Genomic DNA, 20254 nt, shown 5'->3' with positions numbered 1-20254 from the left:
CTTCAGTGGTGCCTTATTTTTGCCTAGCATGTGATATTCTTAACACATTCCTAGACTGTCAGCTTCCCAAAGGCAGGGCCTGGCTCTTGGATAACTTTGACCCTCATGCCTGTCTCTCAGCGCTTCTCCTTGCTGAGTGAATGCGTGAATGAACCAGGAAGATAGCTCTCTGTTAACTGCATTTTCTTTTCCTATTATAAGAGTTGCTTAAAAAGCTAATTGCTTCCCAACCTCAAAATAAAGGGGACACGAGGAAAAGAAGACCTGTAAACCAGTTCTTTCTCCGTTGCTCAGAAAATCTTTTATTCACCTTCATTCATTCATTCTTTCAACAATTATTTATTGATAACTTGCAGAAAGTTAAAAGTGTGAGGAAATAATGTTCTCCTCACTTTTCCTCTCATTTTAATCTTTGCTGAAGAAAATCTTTCCCATTTTCCTCATCAACCCTGGGATCCAACGGGGTCTCCTAAATTGCAGGCAGATTGTTTACCGTCTAGCCACCAGGGAAGCCCCTCAAAGACAAGAGAGAAATGAAAACACTCGGAGTGTTGACTGTCCTGTCTAATTCCTAGGCATGTGGACAGCCATTGGCAGGCCAGTCCCTGTGGATCTTCTCCTTAACCCTTCCCCTGGATATCCGTCTCCCGTTGGTACCAGCCTTAGGAGTCTCCTTGGCTCTCATAATGTCTGAGAACGACGCCAGCTCAGGTGTAAAGCATTGTCTTCCTTAGACAACTGGACAAAGAAAAACGACCTGAACTCAAGGTTGTGAATAATTCGCTTCCTTTACTTACACATTTATTGTTGCTTGGAAGATATTTATAGGCTGTGATTATGCCTCTTTGAGTCATGTTTTTAGACTATATAAATTTAGACCACTCTCTCACCAGTGTTAGCTACTGATTTCTATAACATTCTTTGTCCTTCCTTTCCTATTCACTTGTTTCAGAATAATAGCCTATAATGATCCAGATGTTAAGTTCTTATTCTTTTTAAAGATCTATGTATTACTTGCTTAATTTCCCTAATTTCTAGCCTAAAAGAACTAACTTAAGGTCAAGCCAAAAAGCCTGTGCTTTTAAGTTTTTCTCTACCACTTTTTTTACCAGTTCTCTAGTATTTCTTATATAATACCTGTCCTTCACTTTAGAACAGTAATGATAACAGAAAATTAAATATTTGCATTTTTATATATGTGTCTTTTGGGGAAAGGTTACATATTGGCCTTTGATTACTAGTTCTGAGTCTTCTCTCTTGATGTCTGCTTATTGTATGTAACTAAGGGCTAAGCATAATGAAAACCAGTACAGCCTGAAAGCCTGCTGTGTAGGTCTGGTCCTAGGTCATCAGTGCTAAGCTGCAGGACCCAGGCTTATCATTTAAGGTCTCTGAATGTCCACTCTCTCATCTGTAATGAGATATTAATAATGACTATTATGCCTACTTCAGATGGCTTTTTTAAGAATCACATAAGAAATGTGAAAACGTTTTATAACCTAAGAAAGTGTTACACAAAAATAAGATATGTATTACTATGGTCATTTTACATTTATCTAGTTTGGCTGGTGTCATTCTTTGCGATACTTTTTTATTTTTAGGTGTTCTCAGCTATTTTGCCTGCGGTGACCAGGGAGGCAGAGGAACTATTGGGTTCTATTTCTCTGACTCTCAGAGTCTTTAAAAAAAAAAAACAACTTTTCTTATTTTAATGTCCTTTTGAAACACAGAGAAATGATATCTTTACTTGGCAGGATGTACTGAAATGATCTAGCTCTCTTTGGATTTCTTTGACTTATATCTTACTTCTCCAACCCTTTAAGAATTTTCTCTAATCCACAGTCAGAATTTTTTGCACTATCATTATTCATCTTTTTCAATGTGAAAACTGCACAATGTGAGAAATGGGGTCGAATAGGTGGTTGAAGAGACTCCATGAATAATGAATCTGGAAGAATACAGGCATACCTTGGAGAGAGGGCAGGTTTGGTTCCAGAGCACTGGAATAAAGCGATTATCACAATGAAGCAAGTCACATGAATTTTTTGGTTTCCCAGGGCAAATAAAAGTCATGATCACCCTGTCCTGTAGTCTATTAAGTATGCAATAGCATTATGTCTAAAGAAACACTGTGCATGCCTTAATGAAAAAATTATTTTATTGCTAAAAAAGGCTAGCCATCATCTGAGCCTTCAGCAAAGTCCTAATCTTTTGGCTGATGAAGGGTCTTGCTTGGATGTTGATGGCTGCAGGCTGATCAGGATGGTGGTTGCTGAAGGCTTCGGCGGCAGTGGCAATTTCTTTTTTATTATTATTTATTTATTTTTGGTTGTGTTGGATCTTCACTGCTCTGTGCAAGCCTTCTCTAGGCAAGTGAGCTTCTTCTTGTGGCGGCTTCTCTTGTTGCGGAACATGGGCTCTAGGGCGTGCAGGCTTCAGCAGCTGTGGTGCATGGGCTTAGCTGCCCCAAGGCATGTGGTATCTTCCCTGACCAGGTATGGAACGTGTCCCCTGCATTGGATTCTTAATCACTGGACCACAAGAGAAGTCTGGAAATTGTCTTAAAATAAGGCAACAATAAAGTCTGCTGCAATGATTGGCTCTTCCTTTCATGAAAAAAAAAAAATGTCTCTGCAGCATGCAATACTGTTTGATTACATTTTACCTACAGCAGAACTTTTTTCAAAATTGAAGTCGATCCTCTCAAACCTGGCCTCTGCTTTATCAACTAAGCTTACAGAATATTGTAAATCCTTTGCTGTCATTTCAACACCTTCATAGTAACTTCACCTCAAGAAACCACTCTCTTTGCTTGCTCATGAGAAACTACTTTCCATCCATGAAATTTTATCATGAGATTCCAGCAATTAATTCATAACCTCAGGCTTCTAATTCGAGTTCTCTTGCTGTTTCCACCACATGTACAGTTACTTTCTCCTCTGAAGTCTTGATTCCCTCAAAGTCATCCATGAGGGCTGGAATCAACTTCTTCCCAACGCTTGTGAATGTTGATATTTTGACCACTTCCCATGAATCACAAATGTTCTTAACAGCATCTAGAATGGTGAATCCTTTCCAAGAGGTTTTCATCCGACTTTCCGGATCCATCAGAGGAATCACTATCTAGGGCAACTGTAGTCTCCCCAAATGTATTGCTTAAACAATAAGACTAGAAAGTTGGAATTATTCCTGATCCACGGGCTGCAGAATGGATGTTGGATTAGCAGGCATGAAAACAACATGAGTCTCCATCAGAGGTTTTGGGTCACCAGGTACAGTCATATTTCAAAAGGACTTTTTTTTTTTCCTGAGAAGCAGGTCTCATGAGTGGACTTAAAATACTCAGCAAACAGATGTACTGTCATCCAGACTTTGTTGGTCCATTTATAGAGTAGAAGCAGAGTAGGTTTAGTATAATTTTTAAGGGCCCTAAGATTTTCAGAATGGTAAATGAGCACTGGCTTTTACTTAAAGTCACCAACTGCATTAGCCCCTAACAAAAGAGTCAGCCTGTCCTTTGTAGCTTTGAAGTCAGGCATTGACTTCTCACTAGCTATGAAAGTCCTAGGCGGTATCTTCTTCTGATATTAGGAATATATCATGCATTTTCGTTTACACTGACAATCTGTTGTGGGGTGTAGCCACCTTCACTGAAATATTTTTGCTAGATTCTCTGGATGACTTGCTGCAGTTTCTGCGTCAGCACTTGCTGCCTCACCTTGCAATTTTATGTGATGGAGACGACTTCTTTCCTGAAACCTCATGAACAAATCGTTGCTAACTTCAAACCATGAATATTCTTCTGCAGTTTCCTCACATCTCTCAGACTTCACAGAATTGAAGAGAGGTAAAGCTCTGGATTAGGCTTTGGTTTAAGGGACTGTTATGGCTGGTCTGATCATCTATCCAGACCACTAAAACATTCTTCATATCAGCAACAAGGCTGTTTCAGTTTCTCATCATTCATGTGTTCACTGGAGGAGCACTCTTAATTTCCTTCAGGGACTTTTTCTTTGCATTCACCACCTGGCTAGCTGTTTGATGCATGAGGCCTCTCTTTCAACCTATCTCAGCTTTCAGCGTGCCTTCCTCACAAAGCTTAATCATTTTGAGCTTCTGATTTAAAGTGAGAGACATGAAATTGTTCCCTTTCCTTGAACACTTAGAGGCTGCTATAGGGTTATTAACTGGCTTAATTTCAATGCTGTTGTGTTACAGGGAATGAGAGGTGCAAGAAGTGGGGGAGATACAAGCGAACGGCCATCGAGTAGAGTAGTGAGAACACACACAGCATGTGTCAAGCTCATTGTCTTGCATGGGCTCAGTTCATCCCCAAACAATTACAACAGTTACAGCAAAGACCACTGATCACCATAACCGATATAATAATAATGAAAAAGTTTGAAATATTGCAAGAATTACCAAAATACAATGCAGAGACACAAACTGAGCAAATACTGTTGGGAAAGTGGAGCCAACAGACTTGCTCCAAGCAGGTTTGCCACAATCCCTCAATCAGTTAAAAACACGGTGTCTGAAGTCCAATCAAACAGGGTCTGTTCGCATAGACTTTTGTTTACCACCATATAACACCTTTAAACAAACGTCTCTTTGGTAATAGTAGACGGTCTTACCTATCCCCACGTACACATACACATGTGCATCGACACTCGTGCACACACACATGCAATGTTAAAGTATGTGGGCTTTTCTCTATTAGCAGCTGCAGAGTTTATGAAAAACACGACCAGGATGCAGATGTCGTCTGCATCAACATCTTATCAGGAGAAATGAACAAAGCTTCAGCCTCTACCGAATGCTTTTCTGAGTTGGTAGAATTGGCCAAACCTGCAACACTAACATAGAATTATGGAAATTGGAAACAAAAAGGCGGAGTCTACTGGGAACGACAGGCTCAAGATGCACTCAACTGGAAAATGTGGAGGACTAAAAGTGACATCCTTTGTGCTGGAATTTTTCTATCTGAAAGCTTGAAAAAGGCTATAATTATTTTGAGTTTTCAATGCAACTCTTTTTAAACTAAGCCTTTTCTTTTCTTCATTGCTCTGTACCTTTCCTCCCTGTGAACTCAGGCGCTTGCCAAGCACTGAATTGGGAAAGTCATATTGGTTTTATACACATACGCATTTCCACAGAAGGCAAGCAACACAACTTTTGCATCTTCTATGCCAAGGAGAACAAAAGAATGTTTGTACAGTCAGATCTGTACCCTGTGCTTATAATACCTGAGCCTGCCTAAATAAATCACCTAAGAAGAAATGGCTGATTAAGGCCAGTGAATGATTTCTTTGCAAGTTAGTGCTTTTTCTTCATGGAGAAGCCAAGTAATACAAAAACTGAGGCTTACCTTGTGGCTTTTGGGTCCCAAATCACAATGTCAGCATCTGAGCCCACAGCTATTCTTCCTTTTCTTGGATAGAGGTTAAAGATTTTTGCTGCATTTGTGCTGGTAACTGCCACAAACCGGTTTTCATCCATTTTGCCACTGTGCTATAAAACAATTCAAGAAAGAAAATACATTTCTTTTTCTGATAAATCATAAAAGACTAAAAATCTCCTATCAATAAAAGTAGACTTGTATCTCTTAGAACTAAATAGAACCACACCTAATTTTGTATACTGTGAGGCCAAACACATCTGTGAATGCTGATAAATCTTAAACAATCATAGTGATAATGATGGGGATGAATGTGGTTAAATATGGAAGCCTGAAAGTAACTTTTCAAAAACCTATCAGCTTAACAAAACACCTGCTCAGATTTTTCCCATTCTTCCCAGAATCACAGAGGAAAGGGCTAAATGTTGGTAATAGTACTTCCAATTCTTTTTACTTCCACCACCTACTACATTTATGATCTGGATTATTTATGGCAGACCTAAGATTTATGGATAAGATTTATAAGATAATCATGTAGATATTATATAGAATACTATAGAATTAAAATAAGATAGGCCTATAAATCAGGTGACAACACTTTTAAAAAAAGAAAAATCAACCAAGAGGTTCAGTTTTTGCTCTACTAAAATCTACATGAACCAACAGTCATGGACAGTCTGCTGCAAGAGATTTTAATATGGATAAACTTCAATGGGATGTGATCCTTCTAAATGATTTTTTTTTAATGTTTAGAGTTTATCCCTATACACACTTATATGGCAAGAGCATCCTTACAGTCTATTTAATTATCAAAGGGTCTTTGCCTAAAAAGAAAAAAAAAAAACTTAAGGAACCACATCCTGAAGGTAACATTCCCATAAATAAATCATCCTAAAATTTCAGAAAATAACATAGGTTCCTGTATGTTATGAAGAAATCTCCAATCACTTTAGATCCACTTATACACCTTAAGATCACAGCATCTGGTCCCATCACTTCATGGGAAATAGATGGGGAAACAGTGGAAACAGTAAGAGACTTTATTTTGGGGGGCTCCAAAATCACTGCAGATGGTGACTGCAGCCATGAAATTAAAAGACGCTTACTCCTTGGAAGGAAAGTTATGACCAACCTAGACAGCATATTCCAAAGCAGAGACATTACTTTGCCGACTAAGGTCCGTCTAGTCAAGGCTATGGTTTTCCAGTGGTCATGTATAGATGTGAGGGTTGGACTGTGAAGAAGGCTGAGCACCGAAGAATTGATGCTTTTGAACTGTGGTGTTGGAGAAGACTCTTGAGAGTCCCTTGGACTGCAAGGAGATTCAACCAGTCCATTCTGAAGGAGATCAGCCCTGGGATTTCTTTGGAAGGAATGATGCTAAAGCTGAAACTCCAGTCCTTTGGCCACCTCGTGCAAAGAGTTGACTCATTGGAAAAGACTCTGATGCTGGGAGGGATTGGGAGCAGGAGGAGAAGGGGATGACAGAGGATAAGATGGTTGGATGGCATCACCGACTTGATGGACATGGGTTTGGGTGGACTCTGGGAGTCGGTGAGGCCTGGCGTGCTGCAATTCATGGGGTCGCAAAGAGTCAGACATGACTGAGTGACTGAACTAACTAACTAATATAGTTTATATATTATAAAAATCTGCTGTAATGAAGTTACTCATTGTAGTTAACACAAGTTCAAAATGAAAGGTTGGACTGTTGTTATCAAGAAAGTCTAAGCAATGAGAAAGAGAAGGAAAGCCATATGGGATGATTAGAGTTAAGAGAGAGGTAAAAGGGCATGGCGAAGACAAAGGGCAGAAGACAGAGCTGGAGAGATGCTCTGAAGACCCTTACATGTGAATGAATTGTTTAAATATCATCCAAGAAGTAATGTAGAAAATGAAAGGGTTTTAGGGAAGAAAGTAGCATGAGTATACCCTGGTGTCTGAAACACAATGATGGTCCTGGAGTATAGGATAGATTGTAGCAAGCCAGAGAGTGGAGGCAGGGACACCAGCTGTGAGACTACCACAATGGTCCAAACAAGACGAGGGACTCCAAGTAGAATGGTAGAGATGAAGGTGGAAATAAAGAGGCATTTGGAAATAAAATTGACAAGACCTGGTTAAAAAAAAAAATTAGGGCTCTCAGTGAATGGCATGTGCAAGGGATTCTGGGTGTAGATGTGATTATTCCTTTTCTTTTTTTCTTTTTAAAAATTTTTTTGGCTGCATCATACTGCATGTGGAATCTTAGTTCCCTGACCAGGGATTGAACCCATACCTCCTATATCAGAAGCTCAGAGTCTTAACAACTAGATCACCAAGGAAGTCCAGAGATGTGATTATTACATCACTGAAGGGAGGGGTTCTGAGAGACAGATGAGAATGGCATGACAATGGAGACCTCAGGTCCTGCCCAGCAAGTCTTCACTGCTGATCTGTACAACTGCCCTCGTCAGCTGCCTGGATAGGCTCATGTGTGAACATGTAGCCATTTGATTATTCTTCATCCTCAGGTAGTGAAAGTGAAAGTGAAGTCGTTCAGTCGTGTCTGACTCTTTGCGACCCCATGGACTGTAGCCCATCAGGCTCCTCCGTCCATGGGATTTTCCAGGCAAGAGTGCTGGAGTGGATTGCCATTTCCTTAACTTTTAGACTGTGAAATTAAAAGAAAAGCTCTGTGCTTTGGATTTATGATTTATGTGAACCTCATACAGTAGCTTTTTAACCATAATATTCAAAAGTTCTTTAAAAGGGACATCTACATTTTTATACGAAAAAGGGGTACAAACATAATAAAAACCCGTCATGTCTTTTCAATCATTCCAAGTGATTATATCAGTGACACATGAGAAACTGGGATTCACAAACATGGAAATCAGATAGAAGGGCTATTACATTTCAAAGACTTCAAGAATAATCCTCTTGGTACCCAATATAAACTGATACTCTGATGTCTGCACCATGGCACAAAGCACCCTCTAAACTATGCAGAGAAGAAAAGTACTTTTCATTATTATCTCAGGAGATGGCATGGTGGTGGGGATGTGGCAGTATTCCCAGTGGCCACTTCTGTGAAAACAATCAAGAAGCTTCTCATGAAGGCTTCTGGAACTTTGGTCCTAAAATAGACCACATCCTCATTGAAGAATTCAGCAAAACAAACTGAATTCCATGACACTCACCACGCCTTTTTCCCATATTATCGACATCCGGTCCTCAACACCATTCACTCCATTGGGAATCTTGGTAAAATCATCCTTCCCAAGAGCTTTCTGGCAGCTGTTGAAAGTACAGTTGTCAGACCCTGTGGTGGTTAGGTCACCGCTGTAAAAGAGACACACATGAGAACCGAGGTGGGTGAGGAGATAGAAAATGTCAGGAGGAAACCACCGTACCTTTCCCTGGTCTCCTGACCCCATTCTCAACCGAAACTCAGAAAACCGCAATGGAGAATGAGCAGCTTGTCAAGGCTGGAAGGAAGTGGCAAGTGAACTCTTGTAGAGTCTATTGTGAAAAGCTCTTTGTTAGCTCGGATCTGAGTATCTGTGAATGGGGAATGTCAAAATGTCCACGAATGGTGTCTTCATCAACAAAAATGATCATAATGCGCCCCACCCCCATGCCAAAAAGCATCTGTAAATGGTCCGAATGGTCTTTCATGGGGATAACCTGCTCTGAGGGCAGGATTTTGCCTTTTACCTGTGGCCCTTCCCTAGATCACCATCTTTTGTATTTCTACCACAGGCATATCCAGTTCCTGGGTTATATCAGCATGGAAAATATTCAAGAATACTCTGTCTGATAAAAATAGGGCATACGGAAGAGACCCGGCCCTAAGCAACAAGAGACAGAAAAGACAACCAAAAAAATCAAAGCCGAGAAAACTTCAGGAAAAATGATCTGATTTCGCTGTGGTCAGGAGAGGTTTTGACACCACATCATAACGTAATTAAGCCAATACTTTTTGGTCCCCAGGGCCTGTCAGGTCAAGAACAGAAGACTGGGAGGTCAATGGAAGGTCCAGATGATAGCACACACTCTCCTACACTCAAATCCTTCACATTTTGAGACTTGAAAAACATCTTAATTTGGCAAAACATTTCACAGTCATCTGCTAATTGATTACTTAGCCAACAGATTCATGAGGAAGTCAGGCGTTGAAGGGTCCGGTCGCAGGGGTGGACCCATAACGTGATGGGCGGCATGGAGCCATTCTCTGTCCCAGTGGTGGGTGCCATCCGTGCCGAGACCTGCTGCGATGGGTTCTCCATAGACCACCTTCCCTGGAAAGTTCAGAGAAAGTGATCAGCACCTCCATTTGCTCTTAAGAGAGCTGATTGACAAACACCTAAGTATCAGTCTCTCTGTCCTAGCTAAACCATCATGTACCTTTGTCTCTCACCTCTCCAGTGGCTCTAGATTGAAAACTAAAATCTCCTATTTACTGAGCCTTTACTACGGCCCAGTCAATGTGCATTGCAGCTTGTGGTAGATGACTGCACCCACTCACTGATACTAGGCTTGGCCTCATGACTTCCTTTGGCCAATTAAATATGAACAGAAATGCCACATGCTGCTTCCGGGCAGAAGCTATTAAAGCCACAATGAGTCTTGACTCTGTCATGAGACCAGTGGAAGCTGCTTCTTCCACTGGTGGTGTGTCTCAGAATGAAGAGAATATGGAGCAGGGCAGAGCCAACTGATGATGGATGAATGAAAAGCAGATCTCTGCTGCTGTGAGCTATTGATATTTTAGGTTAATTTGTTATTGGAGCATAACCTAGGAAAAGTTGGCTGATATATATATGCCATTTTAATGGAATCTTCTCAAAAACCCTATCTGGAATATGCTATTATTATCTCCATTAAAGGAAGAGCCTTGGGCATATATTTAGAGAAAACTATAATTGGAGAAGGCAATGGCACCCCACTCCAGTACTCTTGCCTGGAAAATCCCATGGGCGGAGGGGCCTGGTAGGCTGCAGTCCATGGGGTTGCTAAGAGTTGGACATGACTGAGGGACTTCACTTTCATTTATTGGAGAAGGAAATGGCAACCCACTCCAGCGTTCTTGCCTGGAGAATCCCAGGGGCGGGGGAGCCTGGTGGGCTGCCGTCTGTGGGGTTGCACAGAGTCGGACACGACTGAAGCAACTTAGCATAACTGAGAAGGATACATGCACTCCAATATTCACTGCAGCGATATTAACGACAGCCGAAGCATAGCAGCAATAGAAATGTCCACCAACAAACGGAAGAAGAAAGAAGATGTGGTGCATACATACAATGGAACATTACTCAGCCATAGGAAAGAAGGACATAACGCCACTTGTAGCAACATGGATGGACCTGGAGATGATCACACTAAGTGCAGTCAACCAGACAGAGAAAGACAGATACCCTATGATATTGCTTCTGTGCGGACTCTTAAGAAAAAAGATACAAATGAACTTATTTACAAAACAGAAATAGATCCACAGACATAGAAAAATGTATGGGTTACCAAGAGAGGGATACATTAGGAGTTTAGGATTAACAAATACACACTCCCATTGGGTTAGCCAAAAGATTCATTCAGGTTTTTCCCAACATCTTATGGAAAAACCCAAATGAAACTTTTGGCCAACCCAGTATATATTAAAAATACACAAACACCAAGGACCTACTGTATAACACAGGGAATTATATTTAATATTTTAAAATAACCTAGAAGGGAAAAGAATCTGAAAAAGAATATACATACATACTGTATATATGTATGCATGAGTAAGTTACTTTGTTGTATACCTGGAACTAACACAACATTGTAAATCAACTATATTTCAATAAATAAATACATTTCAAAAGGCAAGGCTAAGGCTTATAGGGTTAAACAACTTCTGTACAGTTAAATTACAACTCAACACAAGTGGGGGGAGGAAGTAGGATCTGAATCCAGGCATTTTGATTCCATCAATCCTAATCTCTGCACTATGCTACTCTGATGATAACGACAACATTAGAGCCCAGTCACAAATAGACTGATCATCTTTCCACACTCTTAAGGTACAAAAACCTCCTCTAAAAACTTACGTGAAATAAAAGAACACTCAGATAATAAAACTGTAGCCAGAAATGCATATTTATAAAATCATGCAAATGAGACTATTAAAAGCACACAATGTTAGAAAAGTTAATAGCGCGTACTGAATTTAAATTTAAAATCAGGAGCCTATCTCTGATTAGCGTTTGTCAGCACTATAATAGATACGCTGGCATCCACCTGATCACATCCAAGATGTCTTGAAGGAGAACACACAGAAGAGAGAGGCTGGCGCCCCAGTTACTTCACTCTGGTTAACCAGATGCGAGACCTTAGTTAAAATCCTGATATACAACTGAAATCCACTGATTTCCACAGAGAGTCCTGACAGTGGATGGCCACCAGCTGCCCGATTCGTGCTGAATTGGAACGTAACATCCTATTATCACACAGGTCATTTCTCTCCCAAACAAGCCATTTTCCTCCAGTGAGCCTAGGAATTTGAAAAACCCTGAAAGCAAAGCTGCTTGAAGCCTAACCAACTTTGCCTCTTAACTAACCCAGTATCAAACCACAGTCAATGAAATGTATCCTCTGAGAACTTTCTGTTGTTTAGCCACTAAGTCATGTCCAACTCTACGGACTGTAGCCTGCCAGGCTCCTCTGTACATGGAATTCTCCAGGCAAAAATACTGGAGTGGGTTGCCATTCCCTTCTCCAAGGGATCTTCCTGAACCAGGGATCGAACCCAAATCCCCTGTGTCTCCTGCACTGCACTGCAAGCAGATTCTTTACTGCTGAGCCACTGGGAAAGCCCCAAACTAAGAGGTAATGCACTATTTATTGGAGAGAAAACAGGACAGACATGGTATTTTATCTGCAGGTGCAAAGAGACCTTCCTAGTCCAAGAGAACTCTTAACGGATGGTTTAGACAAGGAGAAACTCAGATACTTGATCTGCAATAACTTAACAAGTTGCCAACTCAGGATTTTTCATGGTGCTTCATCATAGAGGAAAGATTCTTATCACATGTTCTATTCAATCATTTGGCCCATCAAGGTGGTATGGGAATATAGTTCTAAAAGTTCTACAATTTTAATAGCTCTCTGGAAAAATTAAAAGTGTCAGCATTTACCAGGAGTCTGCCAGGGTTGTTTTGAAACCAGATGACAGGCAATTTCTTTGGAAGGGCTTAGCACCTTTAAAATGTGATATGCCACTTAACAAACTCTCCAATAATAGGGCTATTTTCAATTGACTCCCCATTAAGTATCTTTAAATAATTTTAAAAAGTAAAAATTCCTAATTACTCTTCCCTGTATTTCACAATGGTTCTAAGACACTTTCACAAGACTAACCAGCAGGAAAGCAGTGAAAAGAAAACAAGGGGCCTAGGTAATTTATAAGTTGAAAAATTAAACTAGATAATTCAGCATAATGGTGGGTTCTGTTATTTGGGGGCCAAAGATAAAGAAGTAATAAAAAATATAACTTATGTAGTGCTCTCTGGAGTTTGCAGATGTAGCTTCAAGATCATATATCTTATTTGACCTTCATGGAAACCCAAACACTTGTTTGACAGATAAAGAAACACATTCAGGACTTTGCTGGCAGCCCAATGGTTAAGGCTTTGCTTTCCAGTGCAGGGGGTACAGGTTTGATCCTTGGTCAGGAAGCTAAGATCCCATATGAGTCATGGCCAAAAACCCAAAACATAAAGCAGAAGTAATATTGTAACAAATTTAATAAAGACTTTAAAAATAGACCACACAAAAACTGAAAGAAAAAAAAACTGACCCCCTGATAAGACTAATTTGTCCAAGACACAGGAGTAAGTGGTACATGAGAATTATGGAACCCTAGTATACTAATATGCCAAAGCCTTTGACTGTGTGGATCACCACAAACTGTGGAAAATTCTGAAAGAGGTGGGAATACCAGACCACCTGACCTGCCTCTTGAGAAACCTATATGCAGGTCAGGAAGCAACAATTAGAACTGGACATGGAACAACAGACTGGTTCCAAATAGGAAAAGGAGTACATCAAGGCTGTGTATTGTCACCATGCTTATTTAACTTCTATGCAGAGTACATCATGAGAAATGCTGGGCTGGAAGAAGCAAAAGCTGGAATCAAGATTTCCGGGAGAAATATCAATAACCTCAGATATGCAGATGACACCACCCTTATGGCAGAAAGTGAAGAGGAGCTAAAAAGCCTCTTGATGAAAGTGGAAGAGGAGAGTGAAAAAGTTGGCTTAAAGCTCAACATTCAGAAAATGAAGATCATGGCATCTGGTCCCATCACTTCATGGGAAATAGATGGGAAAACAGTGGAAACAGTAAGAGACTTTATTTTGGGGGGCTCCAAAATCACTGCAGATGGTGACTGCAGCTATGAAACTAAAAGACACTCCTTGGAAGAAAAGTTATGAGCAACCTAGACAGCATATTCAAAAGCAGAGACATTACTTTGCCAACAAAGGCATCTAGTCAAGGCTATGGTTTTTCCAGTGGTCATGTATGGATGTGACAGTTGGACTGTGAAGAAGGCTGAGCGCCGAAGAATTGATGCTTTTGAACTGTGGTGTCGGAGAAGACTTTGAGAGTCCCTTGGACTGCAAGGAGATTCAACCAGTCCATTCTGAAGGAGATCAGCCCTGGAATTTCTTTGGAGGGAATGATGCTGAAGCTGAAACTCCAGTCCTTTGGCCACCTCATGCGAAGAGTTGACTCATTGGAAAAGACTCTGATGCTGGGAGGGATTGGAGGCAGGAGGAGAAGGGGACGACCGAGGATGAGATGGCTGGATGGCATCACTGACTCGATGGACGTGAGTCTGAGTGAGCTCCGGGAGTTGGTGATGGACAGGGAGGCCTGGCGTGCTGCAATTCATGGGGTCACAAAGAGTCGGACACTACTGAGCGACTGAACTGAACTGAGTGCACTAATAACATACCACACATAGGCACTATGTTAGTAGGGAAAGTATTATTTTTCATTTCTTGGTAAAGAGCATATATTTTCAAAAGTCAACCATCAGATCTGTGGACTTGGTTAAGCGATTTTCCAATGTCACTTACTGGTTTGATTTACTATACTTAACAGGTTGGTAATGAAAAGTCTTAGATCTGTTCTCTCTTGATTCTATTCGAGACCAGATGGTTTCAGCAACCCTTGGGAGATAGTACATCTCCATCACTAATGTCCTCCCACTGTCTCAGCAAGTTTCACAGTATGTTGTACCCTGTCTCCCCATGCATGTTCTCTCCTTCTTTCTCCATCCTTTGGCTCAAAACCAACAAAGAATCTGCACTTATGATGCAATCTCCCAGTTGAAGGAGTTCTGCTCTCTGAGAGATTCTTAAGATTTCTAAATAATGAAACATGTCAGATCAACCCAAACTGCCCCCATCCCTGGCCAGACAACCTTAATAAAATCACTGTTTATTAAATGAAAGTGAGAACGCAGATGTTAACATCTTGTCTACATTTGGGAGCTGCATTTAATCAAGTCATGGCATCGTTTAGAAAAGGTTGAAAGATGCAGAAAAGCTGGCATAGGTGCCCAAGAGCAGAAGCATTGGTTACCAAACAGAAGACCAAACACTTTCATGAAAAAAATTTGTCCCAGCTTGAAAGACAGAGTAGAACCTTACTGGACTTCAGATTCAAAACATTACACTTATAAAGGAAAAAAAATAATTGAGAAGGATAATACACAGAAGGGGCATAGTAAAGTATATCACACAGATTTAGATTCAAATTCTGATTTTGTTCATTTTAGTTGGTGACCTTGTGCAAGATGAGTCATTGCTCTTGGTCTCAGTTTTGCTCATCTGCAAAATGGGATTGTAGTGTCCCTCTAGTGGCAGTTTGGTGAGGATCAAATAAATCAACATATACGAAAGTACTTGGCATCTTCCTGGGATCCTGGAATCACTTCTTATTATGAGCTGAATTGTGTCCCTTGTCAAAATCCACATGTTAAAGTCCTAACCCCCTGTATCTCAGAATGTGACTCTATTTGGAGATAATGATGCTTTAAAGTGCTAATCAGGTTAAAATGAGGTCATTAGAAGCGAGCACTCATTTAATAAGACTGGGGTTTTTGTGAGAAGAGGAAATATGGCCACAGACACACACTGAGGGAATGCAACGTGAAGACACATGGAAGAGGCAAGCATTACAAGCCAAGGCGAGAGGTCTGGAACATCCTTCCTTCAGTGGCCGCAGAAAGGACTGACATCGCCAACCTACAGGTCTTAAACTTCCTGCCCCCAGAATGGTAAAGAAATCAATCAGTTTCTGTTGTTTAAGCCACCCAGTCTGTGGTGCTTTATTGCAGCAGCAAACATTAGTTTTCTTACGGTCAGTTCTCTCTCTCTTTCTTCTTCTTTGTTTTTTTAAGTGTTTTAAACTGGGCAGTCTTGAATTGGTTTGCAATTAGACGTAAGGTAAATCACCATGTTCTAAATTTAAGGACAAGGAGGGTTCAGATGTTCATGCACAGGAAAGAATAAAGGAAGTCTGAGATTCAAATCCATCTCGACTCAGGCACACGTCCATCTTTTCTTAGGAAAAGTACCGGTTACCAAGCATCAGCTCATTGTACTTGTGTAAGTGAGATTTGATTCACTCTACTCGGCACCAAAAAGCAGGAGGCAGCATAAACACACAGGCAGAGAGAGGCCTCTGTGTGGCCCTTTCTCCACCTTAGTCCCAAACACAAGAGGAATACGTGAGGAGGGGGAGGTAGAGTTTAAATAAAATGGAAAATAGGACATCTAAACCTCCCTGGAAGAGAAGTTTGTATTTTACAGCAATAAGCCTGAAAAATAAAGCTTTCTACAAATGTCAAACCAAAATCAAATGAACAACAGAAAAACTCAACCATAAAGTAGCCCAGTTCATTGTAAGCTGCTTGAGAATCAAAATTATCTTAATCATCTTTGCAAATTCAATGCCGAGAGCAGTGTCAAGCATATACTAGGCATCCAATAACTTCATTTTTTATGAAGTATAAACAAAACATTTTATTAAAAAGTTCAAGTGAGAGTCATATTTATACCCAAAAGACATGAATATGGATATAAAACAGAATTAAGCTTTATTAAGACAAATTGAAACAATTATATAGAGAAATTAGTATTAAAAATTTCAGTCATTAATTGGTAAACAAATTATAACAGATATACACCAAAGAGAGCATCAAGTAAGTTGCAGAGAGAAATCACCAGCATTCTAAGCAAAGCACCAGAAAAATACTGAATTCATGTGCATCCATGTTCTACTGGGAGGTGGGGAGGAGAGGTGAGCAATAATTTTTAAACACTATTAATAATCCCATATGTCAATATGTGGCAAAAAAAAAAAAAGGAACATGGATAACCAAAGCTACTCAAACCAAAGTAAAAAGTACCTCTGTCATTGAAGCAAATCACCTGTACTGACACATGTACTATTTAGACAAAGAGTGAGCAGTGAATGAAAGAGATCTGAGAGTAGGCAGATGGGAACTTCCATACGAGGTACAATTTCAGCTGGTTCACCCAACTTTTTACTGGAGGTATAGAGCAACTTCTGGACGAAAAGGATAACACTTTAGGGGCAGCCTTCTGACCCCCTTGCTTCATTTTTGCACTAGTGGATGGGAACTAGCCTAGATCTAGTTGCTCAACTTGGATTAACTGAGACTTGAAATAAACACGAAACTGAAATTCCTTGCCAACTGTCAAAGGCAACTCAAGCTTTCAGTGGCGCGCATAGGGAAGCTCTATTCTTTTCCCTACAACCTGCTTTTCACTTTTTATTGCCGGTGCTGAACCCTAAAGGGAAAGATCAAGGTATGAACAAAGGGAACCGTCAGGCTTTGAATGGAAGTTGATTCACTGAACATGTATTCCCCTCTCTTCCTTTCCAGCTCACATCAAACGCTGGTGAAGATGCACACCAGATGGACAAAATCCAGAGCTGTGCTGGGAACAAAAGAGGGGCCGTGGCTGACCGGAGTCAGCCTGTAGGAGGTCAGAGAGCAGATGGGTCTGCAGTGCTTATAACGGGAAGCAGTGGCGGCAACAGCTGAACTCAGAGGGGCAGAAGGGTCATGACGGACATTCTTCCTGGGGTGGGGAGGGCAGTGAGCGTGGGACAGGGGATGAGATGGGGCAGTTGGCCCCCGTCCCCACCTCTGTCCAGCGAACTAAGCTTCCTAAGGTGGTGCTGATGCCATAGAGTGAGGCCCCAATACCTAAAACCGAAGCTCACCAGTGACCATGCCCCATTTACACTCGCAAAGCCCAGAGTCTCATTGCCAGCGCTCTCATCTGGGGACAGAGTTCGCTCAACAGTGGAGGAAGCCCACACCAGCTCCCTGCTCTATCCCCTGCACTGTCCAGTCATGAACACGGACAGCCCAGGATCACTGGACGCTTGAAGAAAAAACAAACAACACAAAAAGAAGGGCCAAAGTTGCTCAGTCGTGTCCGAGTCTTGTCTAGCTCTTAGCAACCCCATGGCCTGCAGCACACCAGGCTCCTCTGTCCATGGGGATTCTCCAGGCAAGAATACTGGAGTGGGTTGCCATGCCCTCCTCCAGAGGATCTTTCCGACCCAGGGATCGAACCCACGTCTCTCAAGTCTCCAGCCCTGGCAGGCAGCTCCTTTCCCACTAGCACCACCTGGGAAGCCCAATTATAGAGCCAACTACAAATGCTGGAACTCCCATCCATGTAAAGATAATAACGGAACTGACAGAAGTCAGGAGGAGACAGAGGGGATAATACTGGGCCTCAGTTTCTTTTCAACCTAGTAGATAACAAAGAGATCCCACACAAAAAAAATTAGCCAAAACACATAAATTTAAGTAATATTATTTGAAGTGACATTTACTACTAACAAAACTCAGGAGGGTTAGATTTATGTAAGTTAGACTGCTCTTTATTCACCACTTAGAGTCAAGTGATACTGTCAAAAATTTTTAAGTCACTACTTACAAATTTAGGGCTTAGGATTTTGGAGGAAACCAACAACAACAACAAGAAATAGATATGTTTAAAAATTTCTAGTTTCAAGACTGAGCTGAGAGAGAGAATGCTTACTTCTTCCTTAATACAGTCTTCATCATTTCCATTTCTGGCATTTTTTTCTTTTAACAATGATAAACAACAGAATGATAATAACATTTTAAATATGTTTCTAAAAAATGTAAGGCCAATAAGCAAAACCAATTAAATACAAACTTGACATCTGCATTTCCCAACACTGTAAACCCAATTTCTTCTTGAACAGAGTAAAGAGTAATAAAAAATGTGGACTTCAGGGTTGAACAGACTTGAATCCCAGCTTTAGCACTTACTAGTAAAGTGAACTTGGGCTTAATTTACCAAACTTTCCTGATCCTCAATTTCATCAATCGCAAAACAGTGATAAAATTTTGCCTGAAGCATTGTTAGGACAATTTGAAAAGATAACGTATGTTAGAGTGTATTAATGAGATAATATAAATAAAACTTGAAACAAGATATATTGAAATATGTGCCAAGCACATATTAAGCACTCAACAAACAAAGTTGGTTGTTACAGTCTTTAACCCTCAGGTTGCTATCTTCTGGGTATATAGTTGGCAATAGAACAATAAAATCCAACATAATGAGACTGTTGTATTTCTAGGCAACTACAATAGAGACAATTAATAACTGGATCTCTTTTGTGCCTCCGGGAGCAATGAGTCTCACATTTAGTATGCATGTGAGTCACCTGGGGTTCTGGTTATAAGGCCACATTCCAGCTCAGTGCACCTGGCCTGAGGTCCAAGGATCTGCATCTCTAACGAGCTCTCAGGGGATGTCAGTGTTGTCTTCCAGGGACCACACTCTGAGCGGCAAGGCCCTGGATGACCGAATGGGCTTGCAAAAGGATTTACTGATAGGAAATCTTCATATTACAAATCTGGAAGGCTGAATCATTCCTTTTTTAAGCAAGATAATGATGAATAGATGCGCATTGCTCTTTTACATTCAGAAATTATGTGAGATAATGAGGACGGAGTAAACGAATCTACTGTAAAAGGGCCACTGTGCCCACCAGCTCCTGTTACTCTGTACTCCCCATGGACCTGCCCTCAGGTTGGCTGACGTGGTCACCATGTGAATGGTCTGACACTGCTTGGTCACCTGTGAGAGGTTACGTGCCAGCGATGGAATAATCTCACATGCTAGTTTATTCTGGACCTCTGCTGCCCCTAACAATTGCATGCTGGAATAACTTCACAAGCGTTATTATAGTACGTCTGACTCAACTAAAGCATCTGGGTTGAGATTTTAAGTATTTCATACTTATAACCACCTTGCAAAGTGATGTCCAATGCTGAGGGACTTTTTAGCAATGTCCAAAAAGTATTTGAACTAGCAGTCCTGTTTCTAGTGAGGCTACCCTGTTGTGGAAGATAGAATAATGATGCCCCAAAGATGTCCATGACCTAATCTCTGCCACCTATGAGTATGTCACCTACATAGCAGAGAGACTTCAAAGACCTTAAAGATCTTCAGAGAGGGAGAGTATCCTGGATTAAACAGGTGGATTCAATATAATCCAAGGATCCTTAAAGAGAGATCAGAACAAAGGAGTGTTCTCCACCCACCACAGCTGGCTGTGAAGAAGAGGAAGGGAGATAGGAACCAAGGAAAGTAGCTGGTCTCTAGAAGCTAGAGAAGGAAGGGCATTCCCCCTGGAGCCTCCAGAAGGAATACAGCCCGCTGACACCTTGGTTTCAGCCATTGTTACCTATTTCAGACTTCCACCCTCCAGAACTATACGATAATAAATTCATATTG

The 20254-nt window shown here is 40.9% G+C and overlaps 1 protein-coding gene across 2 annotated transcripts in view; it reads right to left on the bottom strand.

Moving 5' to 3' along the window:
- Positions 1-20254, bottom strand: part of DPYS (dihydropyrimidinase) — a 99523-nt gene that overhangs the window by 40307 nt on the left and 38962 nt on the right. For both annotated transcript variants that reach the window (XM_027973109.2, XM_027973110.3), the window contains exons 5-7: positions 9525-9681; positions 8581-8722; positions 5369-5511 (exon numbers count right to left, since the gene is read on the bottom strand). In XM_027973109.2, the coding sequence (XP_027828910.1) occupies positions 5369-5511; positions 8581-8722; positions 9525-9681 (442 nt within the window). The remainder of the gene's footprint in view (positions 1-5368; positions 5512-8580; positions 8723-9524; positions 9682-20254) is intronic.

Source organism: Ovis aries, chromosome 9 (genome assembly GCF_016772045.2).
Source record: "Ovis aries strain OAR_USU_Benz2616 breed Rambouillet chromosome 9, ARS-UI_Ramb_v3.0, whole genome shotgun sequence".
Lineage (NCBI taxonomy): Eukaryota > Metazoa > Chordata > Mammalia > Artiodactyla > Bovidae > Ovis > Ovis aries.
The sequence above is the reverse complement of the archived record's forward strand: the minus strand, read 5'-3'. Positions and strand labels throughout refer to the sequence as shown.